The 15,680-nt window shown below is 43.5% G+C and overlaps 1 protein-coding gene across 1 annotated transcript in view; it reads right to left on the bottom strand.

Moving 5' to 3' along the window:
- Positions 1 to 314: 314 nt before the first annotated feature.
- The window catches only part of WASHC5 (WASH complex subunit 5), a 45,758-nt gene continuing 30,392 nt past the window's right edge, over positions 315 to 15,680 (bottom strand). Inside the window, exons 22-29 of the mRNA XM_083749014.1 lie at positions 15,335 to 15,437; positions 13,308 to 13,387; positions 8,124 to 8,227; positions 6,972 to 7,101; positions 6,048 to 6,144; positions 3,265 to 3,418; positions 1,367 to 1,454; positions 315 to 846 (exon numbers count right to left, since the gene is read on the bottom strand). Coding sequence (XP_083605140.1) covers positions 790 to 846; positions 1,367 to 1,454; positions 3,265 to 3,418; positions 6,048 to 6,144; positions 6,972 to 7,101; positions 8,124 to 8,227; positions 13,308 to 13,387; positions 15,335 to 15,437 — 813 coding nt within the window. The 3' untranslated portion in view covers positions 315 to 789. The remainder of the gene's footprint in view (positions 847 to 1,366; positions 1,455 to 3,264; positions 3,419 to 6,047; positions 6,145 to 6,971; positions 7,102 to 8,123; positions 8,228 to 13,307; positions 13,388 to 15,334; positions 15,438 to 15,680) is intronic.

Here is a 15,680-nt window from a genome sequence, read left to right as displayed (position 1 = left end):
TTGTTTTCTTCCTTTAAAAACTAGGTGCGTCTTATTGTCAGGTGCGTCTTATGGAGCGAAAAATACGGTAAACTGAAATGCATCTAACCTTGGTTTAGCCGGGGTCTCAGCTGTCAAGAGTTCCTAGTGCTGGCCATAAGAACCCTGTGGTTCTCAAAAGGTGTGCTGTGTCACACTGGTGTGGCAGGAAGGTTCAAGGACAATCAAAGCAGTCGTGTGCCCCACAACTGGTTTTGTGCGTGGGTTTAGTCTGCCGAAACGATAACGCCAAGTTAAGGAAACCATTTTGGATTATGCAAATATTCCAGAGCTCCTTATTTCAGTATCATTCTTTTAATCACTATACAAAAAAGTCATTCTATGTCCACAAATTGCTAAGAACATAAACTGAATGATTTTTGTACATAAAGGAATAGTGTACAACGTTGCAGGTTAAAAGTACAAAATACACATATGCAATCATCAGCTGAGCAGGACGTCGTGATTTTTAAATGGGGTTGCTTAAAAGGTTTAGTGCAGCCTGCCATTCACCAGCTGCTTCAGACTACAATTCCCATCAGCCATTGGGAGCCGGCATTCCAAAACAGCAGGAGGGCACCAGACTAGGGAAAGTTGGTTTAGTATCAGTTTATTATGTTAGATCAATGTAGGCATAAGTATGCTTCTGCAAAAGTCAAAATTTGAAGCCGCCTCTGAAGTGATGTGCTATTTTCCTCCTCGTCCTCCCATCTCCTATTGCGTTCTTGTTTAGCAAATCCCAGAGCAGGGCTGTTGGTTTTCCTCTGGCGTTCACATAACTGTTCGGAACTCATCAAAAATGAAACTAGGCACATGGGCTTCAACAACCTGGAGGAAGAGAAGGACCCAAGACAGGTTAAAAAACTCTGCAGGAAACCACTTCTGCAAAACAAATAGGACAAGGGCTAGGGATGCATTAGAAAATTAGAATAATTTCAAAGACAGCAAGGCAAGGCATATATGTGTTCCAAATCAATGTTCAAGATTGCAGGTAACGAAAGACCAGGTGCGCAGCCTGGGAGTCATTTTGGACTCACAGCTGTCTATGGAGGCGCAGGTCAATTCTGTGTCCAGGGCAGCTGTTTACCAGCTCGATCTGGTATGCAAGCTGAGACCCTACCTGCTTGCAGACTGTTTTGCCAGAGTGGTGCATGCTCTAGTTATCTCCCGCTTGAACTACTGCAATGTGCTCTATGTGGGGCTACCTTTGAAGGTGACCCAGAAACTACAACCAATCCAGAATGCGGCAGCTAGACTGGTAACTGGGATGCACAGCGAAGAATTATTCCAGGGCTTTCTGTGTGCTTTCAGTCTCCAAACTGAAAACTGAAAGCTTTTATTTACTCACCCTTCGCGGCAACTTTGTATAACGAACATAATCTTCCAAGAAGAGCAGGGCACCTACAACATCAGTCGGCATTTCTGGGACCTTCTGGCTGTGGACAAGATACAAAACCAAAACCTTGATGTACCGTTCAGGAGCAACAGAGAGTAGCATTAGGTGGTCACACTGTTGTGGGCAGGGCATAGCTATCCTCATTTTATTTGTATACTGCCTTTCTGTAGTTCAAACCACGCTTGAGGCAGCTCACAACAGCGAGAGATTTACACAACCCCAAACAGAACAAAAGTAGTCGTGAAAAACAAAACGAAACACATCAAAAGGTACACAAACATCGAGCCGTTTCCCCATAAATCGTTAAGATGGATCTAAAAATAAAGATGCAAAAAACCAATAGCAATAACAGCAATAAGCTCTACCCCCCCAAAAAAAAATTCCCCAAAGAGTACCCCAGTTCAAGAGTCTGTTCAGAAGCCTCAGCTTTTGTAGCTGGAGTCAATCAGGCCCCAGCCAGTGTGGTGTAGTGGTTAAGAGCGGTGGACTTGTAATCTGGTGAACTGGGTTCGCTTCCCCGCTCCTCTACATGCAGCTGCTGGGTGACCTTGGGCTAGTCACACTTTTTTGAAGTCTCTCAGCCCCACTCACCTCACAGAGTGTTTGTTGTGGGGGCGGAAGGGAAAGGAGAATGTTAGCCGCTTTGAGACTCCTTCGGGTAGTGATAAAGCGGGATATCAAATCCAAACTCCTTCCTTCCTCCTCCCTCCCAGGCCAGGTGGGAAAAGTCCTGTTGTTTTACAAAACCTAAAACAAACTGAAGCATAGGCCTATCTGGTCTAACATGCCTATCTGGTCTAACATGCTGTTTCCCTAGGTGGTCAACAGGAAGCTTACAAGCGTAAGAACAGCCTTGCTGAATCAGGTCAGTGGCCCACCTAGTCCAGCGTCCTGTTCTCACGTTGGCCAGCCAGATTGTCTACAGGGAAACCCGTAAGCTGATCCTGAGAGCAACAGGGCTGTCCCCACCAGAAATTCCCAGCAACCATGCTGTCAAGGCTCTGTCAAGGCTTCGGGAAAGCTATTCCTCCCCTGGTTGCAGCAAGAGCCGAGAAAACAAGGTAGAGTCCTTTTTAGTGAGCTTTATTCAATCCTAATAGCTAGGGACAAAAGACTACAACAAGCCTTAACAATGGCGTTGCTCCAACTGGGCTCCTCCACCCTCCTGCCTAGCAACAGCACCTCCCTTTACGGTAGCTGCTTATGGGCAAATGTCTCCGATTCCGTTGTTCCTTAATGAACAGCTATCATATCTCATATCATACTTTGGCCACCTCATGAGAAGAGAAGACTCCCTGGAAAAGACCCTGATGTCGGGAAAGATGGAGGGCACAAGGAGAAGGGGACGACAGAGGACAAGATGGTTGGACAGTGTTCTCAAAGCTACCAACATGAGTTTGACCAAACTGTGGGAGGCAGTGGAAGACAGGAGTGCCTGGCATGCTCTGGTCTCGAAGAGTCGGACACGACTAAACAACAACAGCATCATATCTCCTCCGAGTCTCCTCTTTTCCAGGCTAAACATACCCAGTTCCTTCAACTGTTCGTCATCAGCCTTGGTTTCCAGACCCCTGATCATCTTGGTTGCCCTCCTCTGCGATGTTCTGCTTAAACACTTTAAAGCCTATCCTCCTCAGCCTTTATCCTACACAACAGTCAGGGCTAATGAAATAAGGCAACAGAGAAATGCTACAGGACAGCCATTGTGGTTGGTGCCTTCCAGCTGTCTTTGTCTACAATTCCCATCTACCCCAGCCAAGCATAGCTAAGGGTCAGGGATGATGGGAGTTGGTAGTCCAAATGCTGGGAGAGAGCCACATTGGTTGGCCCTAGCTAAGCAGCAGGAATACCTTGTGCACTGCTCCATCATTGACCGAACGAACTGGCCAATCAGGGCCAGAAACTGCTCAGTGTATCGCGAGTGAAACTGCTTCAACAGAGTGAGCAAGCCCAGCATCAGCGGCGGCCAGTCAATGGGATCTGCCGGCTTCCTGCACACCATCCCTGAAGAAAACATAGAAAGAGGAGACATTTCTTAGGGATGGTGCACCCAAAAAAACAGCAGCCACCTTGTGGAGGCCGCTCCAAATTCTGCTCTCTGTGGGGGCTCACCCCTTGCGGCTCAGGGGGGAGGAGATATTCGTTTCCTTGCCGTCAAAACCAACACGGAGGAAATCCCACTATCAGCTGGGCCAAAACGAATGGCTTGTTACTTGAAGACGGCCGTTGTGTGAAGCGATTTAAAGATGGCACCTACGTCGAACCATTTGCATCCTCTGGTCATCTTGAAAAGGAAAACTATCTAGCAGGGCAGATAGCGGTAAGCTACTGGCAGGTGCAACCCGCCACAGGAAAGTGCCTTCTGTTGCTTTCCTGTACTGAACTGCCCAGTACAGACCACAACTGCCCTGACGGCTGGGTCTGATGGCAGCTATAGATCCAAACAGCCCAATTAAGATTTGATGGCAGGCAGGAGAATTTTTAAGAAGAGATCTGAAAGAGGATCACTTCTTGCAGTGTACCCCCCCAAAAAAACATAGCTGTCAACTTACAGATTTGAAAATAAGGGACTAGCTGCCTCGAAAATAAGGGACCAGCAGCCAAAATAAGGGATTTTCCGGGCACAGGTATGTTCAATTTCTGAGCCCCTCTGAGCCAAAGGCAGAAAGCCCAGCCAGCAGCCAAACGAAGCCTCAAGCGGTGGTTCCCACAGCGCAGCAACCCAGCAAAGGGGATGCAGCAAGGAAAACCACCGCCACCTCTCCAATGGGAAGCGCTGAGGAAAGGTGAGTCTCCAGGCAATGCAGCCAATTTGATTGGCACAAGGCATGTAAGCTCCACCCCCCAGTCGTTCTTATTGGGTGAGCAACGCAGCCAAGCAACACAGTTGGAGCCTCCCTGGCCGGCAGGGAGGGAGGGAGAGGAGCTGCTTCCTTTGAAACCCGGGAAATTTAAGAGACATCATCAATAAGGGACAGCAGCGGGACACGGAGCTGGGATAAGGGACTTTCCCGCCAAATATGGGACGGTTGACAGCTATGCCCCAAAATCGGGTGCCCTCCCAATGTTCTGAGCTACAAGAAGACAAAACGAGCAGGATGTGGGAGCAGGGTTAAGCATGCTCTCCTTTGATGCTTTCAGGTTCTGCTACTGAAGTGCAATGCTGGCCTTATAAGCAGCCTTGTATTTCAGAGCACACCTGGTCACCGTAGGCGATGAGGAAATACATGCAGATGAGTGGGCTGGCAGAGGAACAATGGATTGCTCCAATACTCTGCCTTTGGGAAATGGGAAGGAAAGCCCATTTCCCCACATCCAACATGGAAGCGCAGAGGGCTGCCCCGCCTCCACCAACCTGCTCCATAGTCTGTTTTTAAACTAATTTAAAAGTTCTAAGAGATGCCAATGGATCTTCCTCAATGGATGGGAATTTCCATCTTGCACAGTCAACATGGAAATGCAGGGCACTTACTTCATAGCAGGAAAGTAGCTTTTGTGGGAAAGGACAGCAGCGTGAGCATAGAGCAGAAGGTTCGGTCAGTAGCATCAATTCAAAGTGTTGGGTCTCTAGGTCGGCCAGGACTGCTGAAGAAAGCCCTAGGCCCGGGATACATGAAGGAGCGTTTCCACTCCCATCATCCAGCCTGGACATTAAGGTCCAGCTCCGAGGGCCTTCTGGCAGTTCCCTCACTACGAGAAGTGAAGTTATAGGGAACCAGGCAGAGGGCCTTTTCGGTAATGGCACCGGCCCTGTGGCACACCCTCCTATCAGATGTCAAAGAGAGAAACAACTACCTGACTTTTAGAAGACACCTGAAGGCAACCCTGTACAGTAGTCCCTCTGGATACGAACAGGATCCGTTCCAGAGCCCCGTTCACATCGTGAAGCGAACGCAACCCGTGTCTGCGCATGCGTGGGTCGCAATTCGCTGCTTCTGCACATGACATCATTTTGACCGTCTGCATATGCGCGAGCGGCAAAACCCAGAAGTAACACATTCCGTTACTTCTGGGTCGCCACGGAGCGCAACCTGAAAATGCTCAACCTGAAGCAACTTCAAGCCGAGGTATGACTGTATAGGGATGTTTTCAATATGCAACGTTCCACTGCGTTTTTATATATTCTGTTGGGGGCCACCCAGAGTAGCTGGAGCAACCCAGTCAGATGTGTGGGATACAAGAAGCAAATCATTATTATAATTTTTGACAGTATGTGTGAGAAAGATTTATTCCTGAAAGCCTCTGTCAAAAAGTATAAGCAAAACAGATCTAGATGCTCCAATAGCCTAACTCAATAAGAGCCAGCTTCCTGGGTTCCCCCCTTCCTTTTTTTTTAATAAGGGTGCCCTAAAATAAATCAGTAAGTGTATCTTTTAAAAATGTAGATCAATTAAAGCTGCGAAGCAATCGTTCGGAGGCCTTCGCAATCTTTCCTATGGTGTCCTAAGAAGAAAATTACGCAGCTCAAAGCAAGCAGGTTTATTTACAGGTGGACATAATGAACAACAAAGAAAATTCTGTTATACTTGCAAGCTTGCTGAAGTTAAAATGAAAGCTCTTTGTGAGTTGTCCACGCTTACAGTTCATGAAAAAACAAGGGGGTGAGCAGAGAGGAAAAAGAGTTATACTATACCTAAGTTTTTACTGTACTGAAGTTTCGGCAACTGGGAAATCAGAAACAGAAAGTTCACGATGGGAAAATACGGCAATCGTTTTGTAGTTATGTAGATCTAGAAAGGAAATAAGAAAAAGATGGGAGGAAGGGGAAGGCATTAATATTATCTATTTTATTAGGATTTTTGTATTACCGACCCTACAGTTTAAAGAAGCCGCGACTCTTTGAAGTGGTATCACAGTGCTCTAACTGCATGCTACGTATGCGGCCATAAACTCACAAAGTTCAAATATATATATATGTATTTACTGCACTACAACTAACAGTTAACACTCACATTCTAAACGCCAGGCATGTTAAGTTCCATACTCATGTTAGAATATTTACAACTAGCAAAACTGACGGGAAGAGTTAGAGGAGTATTGAACCAGAAAATATTTGGAGAATGGAGAATATTTAAGGATTATATAAGATCATATTGTACCAACCACACCATATTAGCAGAACTTGAGTGATACTTGTAAACACAACAAATACCGTTTGAGGAGTAGACGGGGACAATATTAAAGAATACAAAACTGCGGAAAAAACGACAGCATATACAGTACAATGATTGGAAGACACGTTTTGTCAGAAGTCTTTTTTATTTAAGTGTTTATTTAAGTATTAATTAGGAAGATTAAGTATTTTTTTATGCACATAAATCTGTTTTTTCTTCTCTATTTTTTCTGTATTTTCTTTTTTTCTTAATTGTTTTTTTAATTTTCTTTTTGTAGCATGAGATTGTAAATTCTTTGTAAATTTGTGTAATTTAAATTAATAAAGATTGTTATTTATTTGTTAAAAAAAAGTTCCATTTAGACTACACAAACAATGAAACCCACACTCTGAACGCTGGACGTGAGAGGGAATGATTCTCTCATGAAAGGAAAACCACATCACCTTATTTAGCGGGGTGTGAATTCCGGCTGCCTCCAGGTAGGCTGTGATCTCATACAGAAGAGTGTTGTCTTCTTTAGGGTAAGGCAATGAGGGATCCTGGTAATGGGCCTCTATGTCAGCCAGGATTGCTCTAGAAGGGCAACAGGAAGAGAGAGCCGCTCTCAATAACCATCACTCACAAAGGCAAGCTGTGGAGGCGAGATCGCAGCACCCACAAGCGTAGTACCCATCATCCTAAAAACTCAAGATTCTAGTCCTCACCGCTTGAAAATGTGCAAACAAAGCCTCCTAAAGTCTCACCAGCTTGGGTGGGGGTGGCAAGGCAGCAGGGAAACAAGAGTCAGCCAAGGAGAGGGTTTCACAGACAACTCAAATGCTATTTTGAACATCCAGCCACCCAAGAACAGGCAGAGAAGCATTTATGCCAAATACGTGAAACATTGAATTACTTTCCATAAACAGGTGAAGTCTTCTATTTTGGTCATTTTTAACCATGTTGTGAAAGAGACCTTTTTTCCGGTTTGCAATTAAAAATGGGAACCTCTGAATCAGAATGTTCTCTTTCAATAGGGACGCCTTTCCCACAATCCCCAGCCTTACGGTTTAGAGTATTTTTTGTTCTTCAATAGATTTTAACCAAATTTTATATGGGGAAAGAGTGAGCAGCCCAAGATATTTTGCTGCCTCAAATTAGCCTTTCCCACACCCCACCCAGCTAGGACCAGCACTTTAAAAACTCTTGTTTTTAATATTAGCCTTATTCCATCCTCCCCTCACTGTAAGCTGTCTTGAGATGCTGTTGGATTGAAAAATGGAAGCATAAATCTTCAAAACAAGTAAGAGTCTTTTCAATGATACTGAATATAGACCTTGCAAAAGGTTCTGGCTACAAAAATTGGGTGGGAATTGCATCTCACCCAGAATATCTTGGGGTGACACCCTTTCCCCGATTCACAGGACGTGGGATGCAAAGAAATCTCCAATGGGTTTTGGGTTTCCTATGAAACTGTGACCTGGTTTCCCCCCCCAGCCCTTGTTCCATCCCAAAATGCAGCGCATTCTGCATGCAACCATTTTTGCCTGTAAAATGGCACTGGTCATTATCATCCTGGTGACACCAGCCAGTGATCCTCAAGGAGCTTTGATTCTTACTCATTAAGGTTCTCCAATGCAGCTGCTAAATGCTTGGAGTCGAATCTGCAGGAATAGTTAAGTTCGTTGGCGATCTGCCGTCTCAGAATCTGCATCTGGCCAACCTGGGGAAGGAGGGAAAGAAAGAACTAAAGGAGCTCATAACAAGGAAGAAGTGAAAAACAAATTTCATTGCAGCAAACACTTTGTCTTTCCAAAGTAGGGTTTACCAAGCACCATTTAAAAGTGGTGAGGTTATCAGGGGTCAGCAAACTTTTTCAGCAGGGAGCTGGTCCACTGTCCCTCGGACTTTGTGGGGGGCTGGACTATATTTTGAAAAAAAAAGGACAAATTCCTATGCCCCACAAATAAAGCAGTTTTCATGTAAATTCAAGTGTAGGAGTGCAAATATCCAGAGTGTGGTGTCAGGTGGGATTATACTATGAGGAATTATAAAATATGCATCAAGCCATTGTGTCCACGATGAATGCATTGTGTTGACTGGGTTTGATACATTGACAATAATTTCTGATCAAATCCCACAACCCTCTGCATCTCTGGCCATTTCTTCTACTGTCCATTTCTCTTGCTTGACAAGTCACTTACACAGCCCAGTTGCCAGTTTGCTTTGCCAGGCATGCATCCTGGGCCATCAAAGATAGTGGGCAAGTTTCTTTGATGTAGCTTTTCTGATATGTTAATCTTAGGATATTAATCTTAGGGCCCGGAAACAGGTCTCACCTGAAGGAGATAATGATCGCTGCCTTCCTGGCCATGCTCCTTATCATATATATTGCCTGTTTATCACCTCCAGGGTTGCCAGAAGCACTCCTTTGTAGTTCTGTTCTTTTTTTACCCCAGAAATATGTGTGCTTAATTAGTTTTGGTACTTTAACTTTGTCCCTATGTGGGGTTTGTTGAAATGCTCAGAATAAATCTGATTGGTTCTTACAAACACCCAATAAAAAGTTCTTTTGTGAATAAAACGACCTGGGCCAAGGGGTGGAGAGACAGATTATTATACGCACCCATCTTGCTGGTTCAAGCCTCTGGGTGTATTCTTATTAATCACGAGTTCAATCCTTCCTTTACTTTGAGAACGCCTCATACAAGAACAACATCAAACTACAGTAACTTGTCCAGCGGTATATTCTTATTAAGTTTCTTATGCAGTACACAGTACAGAAGCAATACATTTATTTATGCACTGTCAATTCAAATACCCTCTCCACAGATTCCTGTGTCGTTGGTGGAATAAGCATATATTGTGCCTCATTTGTAAAGATTTGAAGCCAAGCCTTTGTAGTGCCTTTAATTACCCTTCTATGGTGAGTAAGGTATTCCGACAGCCACATTCCAAACATTACCTAGCCAGATTCCAGTGGGGATTTCTACAGACTGTTTCCAGTATTGCTAATCAGGCTGCTGATTAACAGAAAAAATGCTAAGTCTCTGCATTTAAGGTTATTGTTTAGATTTGAGTCTAATGATAACAAGAGCTGAATTGGGTGGAAGAGACAGCTGCGTAATTTTGGAAGTAATGTGGAACACCTTTTCCTAAAAAGAGCAGACCTACGTGCAACTCCACCATGCATGAAAATAGTAATATAATAATAATAATTTATTATTTATACCTTGCCCATCTGGCTGGGTTTCCCCAGCCACTCTGCGCAGCTCCCAACCGAATATTAAAAACACAGCACAGCATTAAACATTAAAAGCTTCCCTAAACAGGGCTGCCTTCAGATGTCTTTTAAAAGTAAGTTGCTTATTGCCTTGACATCTGATGGGAGGGTGTTCCACAGGGCGGGTGCCACTACCGAGAAGGCCCTCTCCCTGTAACCTCACTTCTCACAGTGAGGGAACTGCCAGAAGGCCCTTGGAGCTGGACCTCAGTGTCTGGGTTGAATGATGGTGAGGTGTTCTAAAAGTAAAGGAAGGATTGAACTCTGATTAATAAGAATACACAGAATACACAGAGGCTTGAACCAGCAAGACACTGGGAAGGGTGCGTATAATAATCTGTGTCTGTCCCCTCAGCCCAGGTCATTTTATTCACAAAAGAACTTTTACAGAGTGTTCGTAAGAACCAATCAGATTTCTTCTGAGCATTTCAACAGGCCCCATGTGGGGACAAAGTTAAACTACCAAAACTAGGTCCTGGAGGTCCTGCTGAATATGATTAGAAGGGTTGGTTAAAGGTATACAGGTCGGAGCTAAACAGTACAAATTGAGAGCATTTGCAGATGACTTAGTACTGACGTTACAGGAATCAGAATCTAGTACTAAAAGGGTTTTGGAATTAATTCAAGAGTTTGGTCAAGTGGCAGGATTTAAATTGATTAAGTTAAAAACTAAGGTTTTAGAGAAAAACTTAACATCGATTGAAAGAGAGAGGTTTCAGAATGAAACAGGTTTGACTGTGGTTAAGAAAGTGAAATACTTGGGGATCAACATGACAGCTAAAAATGGGAATTTATTCAAAGATAATTATGAAAAATGTTGGACGGAAGTGAAAAAAGATTTAGAAATTTGGTCAAATTTGAAGCCTTCCTTGTTGGGTCGAATTGCAGCTATAAAGATGAATGTATTGCCTCGAATGTTGTTTTTGTTTCAAACATTGCAAATAGTGGACATGATGGATTGTTTCAAGAAGTGGCAGAAAGATATTTCTAGATTTGTCTGGCAGGGCAAGAAGCCCAGAATAAAATTTAAGATATTAACTGATGCAAAGGAAAGGGGTGGATTTGCCCTTCCAGACCTTAAACTTTACTATGAATCAGCAGCATTCTGCTGGTTGAAAGACTGGCTGCTTCTTGAAAACACAGACATTTTGGACTTAGAAGGTTTTAACAATGTCTTTGGATGGCATGCATATCTATGGTATGACAAGGTTAAAGCACATAAAGCATTCAAAAATCATATTGTCAGGAAAGCATTGTTTAATGTTTGGATAAGATATAAGGATTTATTGCAAAATAAAACCCCAAGGTGGTTGTCACCAATGGAAGCAAAAGCACAGAAAAAGCTCAATATGGAGGCCAAATGGCCAAAATATTGGAAAAAATTTGGAACAAGAAGGAGACAGATTGAAACTGCAGAGTTTTGAGAAATTAAAAAACAAAGTGAGTGATTGGCTTCATTATTACCAGATAATGGAGGCATATAATTTGGACAAGAAAATTGGCTTCCAGGTGGAAAAATCAAAATTAGAAACAGAGCTGTTAGAACCTAAAACTAAGATTTTGTCAAAGATGTATAACTTGCTGTTGAAGTGGAACACTCAGGATGAAATGGTGAAATCTGCTATGATTAAATGGGCACAAGATGTTGGACATAACATTATGTTTGCTGACTGGGAACAGTTATGGACCACAGGTATGAAGTTTACGGCATGTAATGCCTTAAGAGAGAATATTATGAAAATGATTTACAGGTGATACATGACCCCAGTCAAGCTTGCAAAAATTTATCATTTGCCCAATAATAAATGTTGGAAATGTAAAGAAAATGAAGGCACATTCTTTCACCTTTGGTGGACATGCCCAAGGATTAAGACTTTCTGGGAGATGATTTATAATGAAATGAAAAAGGTATTTAAATATACCTTCCTGAAGAAACCAGAGGCCTTTCTCCTGGGCATGGTCGGCCAATTGGTGCCAAAGAAGGATAGAACTTTCTTTATGTATGCAACAACAGCAGCAAGAATACTCATCGCAAAGTATTGGAAGACACAGGATCTACCCACTCTGGAAGAATGGCAGATGAAGGTGATGGACTACATGGAATTGGCGGAAATGACTGGCAGAATCCGAGACCAGGGAGAAGAGTCGGCGGGAGAAGACTGGAAGAAATTTAAAGACTATTTACAGAAATATTGTAAAATTAATGAATGTTAGAACGACGTCGGATAGAAATTAAGTGGTTTCCAGCTGTAATGTTTTAAGAGAATATGGAAAAAAAGATTTAGATGCAGGTTAAAACTTATTGATAAGGATTTGCTGAACTAACAATCTGAATTGGAATACAAAAAAAGGGAGGTATGAGGAGGTCTGGGAAATACGTTAATGGAAAATAAGCTATGGAAACTTTGTGTGTTTTTAATTATTTTTATTTTTGTATTTTTGTTATTTTTTCTTTTTTCTTTTTGATTTTTACTGTATTAATATTGAAAACTTTAATAAATATTTTTTTAAAAAAAATAAAAATAAACTACCAAAACTAATTAAGCACGGATATTTCTGGGGTAAACAAAAACAGAACTACAAAGGAGTGCATCCAGCAATCCCGGAGATCATAAACAAGCAACATACACAAGGAGATAGGCATCTTTATCACCTTCCTGTGAAACTATTTCCAGGCCCTAAGATTGACATCCTGAGATTAACACATCAGAAAGGCTACTTCGAAGAAGCTGTCCATTATCTTTCACAGCCCAGGATGCATGATGCAGCAACTGGCACCTGGCTGTCTACGTGACTTGTCAAGCAAGAGAAATGGAACCGGGATGCAGAGGCGTGGATTGATCAAGCATCATATCAAACTAGGTTAAACCCAGTCAACTGACATTGCTGACACAGATGGCTTACTCTATATTTGTGATAATTCCTCATAGCAATCCCACCTGATCACTACATGATGGAGGTGGAGACGCTCCTTCAGTTATACTGGACCGAGGCCGTTTAGGGCTTTAAAGGTCAGCACCAACACTTTGAATTGTGCTCGGAAACATACTGGGAGCCAATGCAGCTCTCTCAGGACCGGTGTTATATGAGCCTCTCTCCTTGCAGCCTTTCTAGCAAGCCCCATTTTGGTCTTCTGCAGCAGCATCGCAGCCAAACAAGAGCAGGGCTGCTGGATGAGGCCAAAGGCTCATCTAACATAGCATCCTGCTTGCACAGAGGCCAACCAGGTGCCTGTCGAAAGCCTACAGACAGGACCCAGCACAACAACCAAGGGCCCTGTAGCTAGACACGTTCATGGCTGCTTAAGTTTTTGCAACAAACAAACAAACAAACAAACAAACAAACAAACAAACCCATGCAATTAGAAATAACCCTTTAGATGAGGAGAAGGCGGGGGTGGGGAAGACTTTGAAGAGCTTGGGCAATGGCTGGTAAAATGCTGGGAAAATAAGTACAGCGATCAGACAGGGGGAACATCATGGCCTTACCTCACGTGTAATGAACATTATTACAAAAGTACCTTCATAATTGCATCGAGGTATGCAGGCCATATCCTCTGCGTTTTGGTGACTGCTGTGGAATACACCTTGACACAATTGGCTGCAATAAAGAAAACAGGGAGGGAGTACTATCATTGGAGCCCTCCGTGTTTTTATTAGGCTGTGTACAGGTTCCATAGGGTGGCGCTGTGGATTAAACCACAGAGCCTAAGACTTGCCAATCAGAAGGTCGGCAGTTCGAATCCCCGTGACGGGGTGAGCTCCCATTGCTCAGTCCCTGCTCCTGCCAACCTAGCAGTTTGAAAGCACAAAAGTGCAAGTAGATAAATAGGTACCACTCCGGCGGGAAGGTAAACGGCGTTTCCGTGCATTGCTCTGGTTCGCCAGAAGCAGCTTAGTCATGCTGGCCACATGACCCGGAAGCTGTACGCCGGCTCCCTCAGCCAATAAAGCGAGATGAGCACTGCAACCCCAGAGTCGGCCATGACTGGACCTAATGGTCAGGGGTCCCTTTACCTTTTTACAGGTTCCATGCTGCTCAGAATCCACCTTAAGGGTTGGCATTGCAAATTGTGTTTCCTCCCTTCCTACATGGAATCACACGGACCACGGTATCTGTAGCCTGGACAACTGTGACGCTTACTCCCCTGCCCCTTTGTGCATCTCCCATCATGTCAAAAGGTGATTAAGAGCAAGATAAATACATACAGTGGTACCTCGGTTTACGAACAACCTGTTTCACGAACAACTCGGAACCCGAACGCTGCAAACCTGGAAGTAGGTGTTCCGGTTTTCCAACTTTGCCCTGGAAGCCGAACGTGCTTCTGTTTTCACTGTTGCACAGCAAATTTGAGCCCCCACCCAATAGTAATTAAGCCTTTTCCCTCCCTCTTCTGCCCTTGCACGGCTCGTTTGCATCCCCTCCCCATTTTATTTTAAGCCAGGCATAGGCAAACTCGGCCCTCCAGATGTTTTGGGACTACAACTTCCATCATCCCTAGCTAACAGGGCCAGTGGTCAGGGATGATGGGAATTGTAGTTCCAAAACATCAGGAGGGCCGAGTTTGCCTATGCCTGTTTTAAGCCTTTTCCCTCCCGTTTCTGCCCAATGCCCCGCTCGTTTGAGCCCCCCCATCGTTAATTAAAGCCTTCTGTTTCTACAGTGTTCTGAGGTGATATTTGGTGTTTTTGCTATACATTTTTTTATTTTGTTTGTGTGACTTGTTTTCATTTTTGTGACAGTGGCTTGTTTTTCGTTTTATGACTATCAGTGCATATACAATGCTGTCTTATTTATCTTATAGTAATGAACATTGATTACTGCTTTCATTTTATGGATCAATGGTCTTGTTAGATAGTAAAATCCATGTTAAATTGTTGTTTTAGGGGTTGTTTTACATTGTCTGGAACGGATTAATCCATTTTTCATTATTTTCTATAGGAAAGCTCGCCTTGGTTTAAGAACGCTTTGGTTTAAGAATGGACTTCCAGAACGGATTAAGTTCATAAACTGAGGTACCAGTGTATATAGATAGGATACCATCCCCTGCAGTTTTATCTTCCTTAATGCAGTGGTTCCTAAACTGTGGCCCCCAAACTTCATTCGGGTGGTCTGTAGAGTTTGCATTAAATATCCACACTGGCTTTTAGCAGTACTTTTGTTGCATTTTTCCTTTCCTTTTGCATGTATTGCATTTTATTCTATTGCAGTTTGAGCTCCACAACATTCAATAAAATGTATACAATAAAATGTAATATATAAGAAACGAAAGAAATAAAGATACGGTTGAAAATCACGCGGCATCTAGCACAGCTCATTGCAATGGCTGCAACAGGAAGAAAAAATATTTAGCAAACCAACAGGAGACTCCGCAGTTTCCCAGTGGTCTGTGGGGCAAAGAAGCCTGAAGCTGAGAGCCTGATCATTTTTGTCACCCCCTTGCAGAAGAACGGCAGCCCACCCACAAAGCTCCTGAAAACTTCTCAAGCGATTCATCGTTTGAGAATCTGTTTTCTAGCCTGGAACTCTGGTGGAAAGGATTCTTACCCACAATTCCCTTCAAAGGATTGACAGCGTTTGTGAGAGATTTCAAGGCGTCGTGTACACCTTTGTCACGTAGCACCGTCTTCTGAAACATGCTGAGGAAATTCTAAAGCAAAACAAAAAGAACATTTAAAGCCACGGCTGGCAATCTCCTTCGGAGCAAGTCCGCCACTCAAGCGTGTGCATGAGAAAGCAATTCATATTAACACCAGTCACAAATTTAAAAAGTAATAATAAGTTGCAAAGACGCAAACAAGTTCTGCCTTCCGTTTCTCAGAGCAGAGGCCCCAGAAAACTGAAGCCTCGGTCCTCCACTCTGCAAAATGGGGATAATCGTGACCTATTCTCC

The sequence above is a fragment of the Podarcis gaigeae genome, assembly GCF_964106915.1.
Source record: "Podarcis gaigeae genome assembly, chromosome: 7".
Lineage (NCBI taxonomy): Eukaryota > Metazoa > Chordata > Lepidosauria > Squamata > Lacertidae > Podarcis > Podarcis gaigeae.
This window is presented reverse-complemented; position numbering and strand designations above follow the sequence as displayed.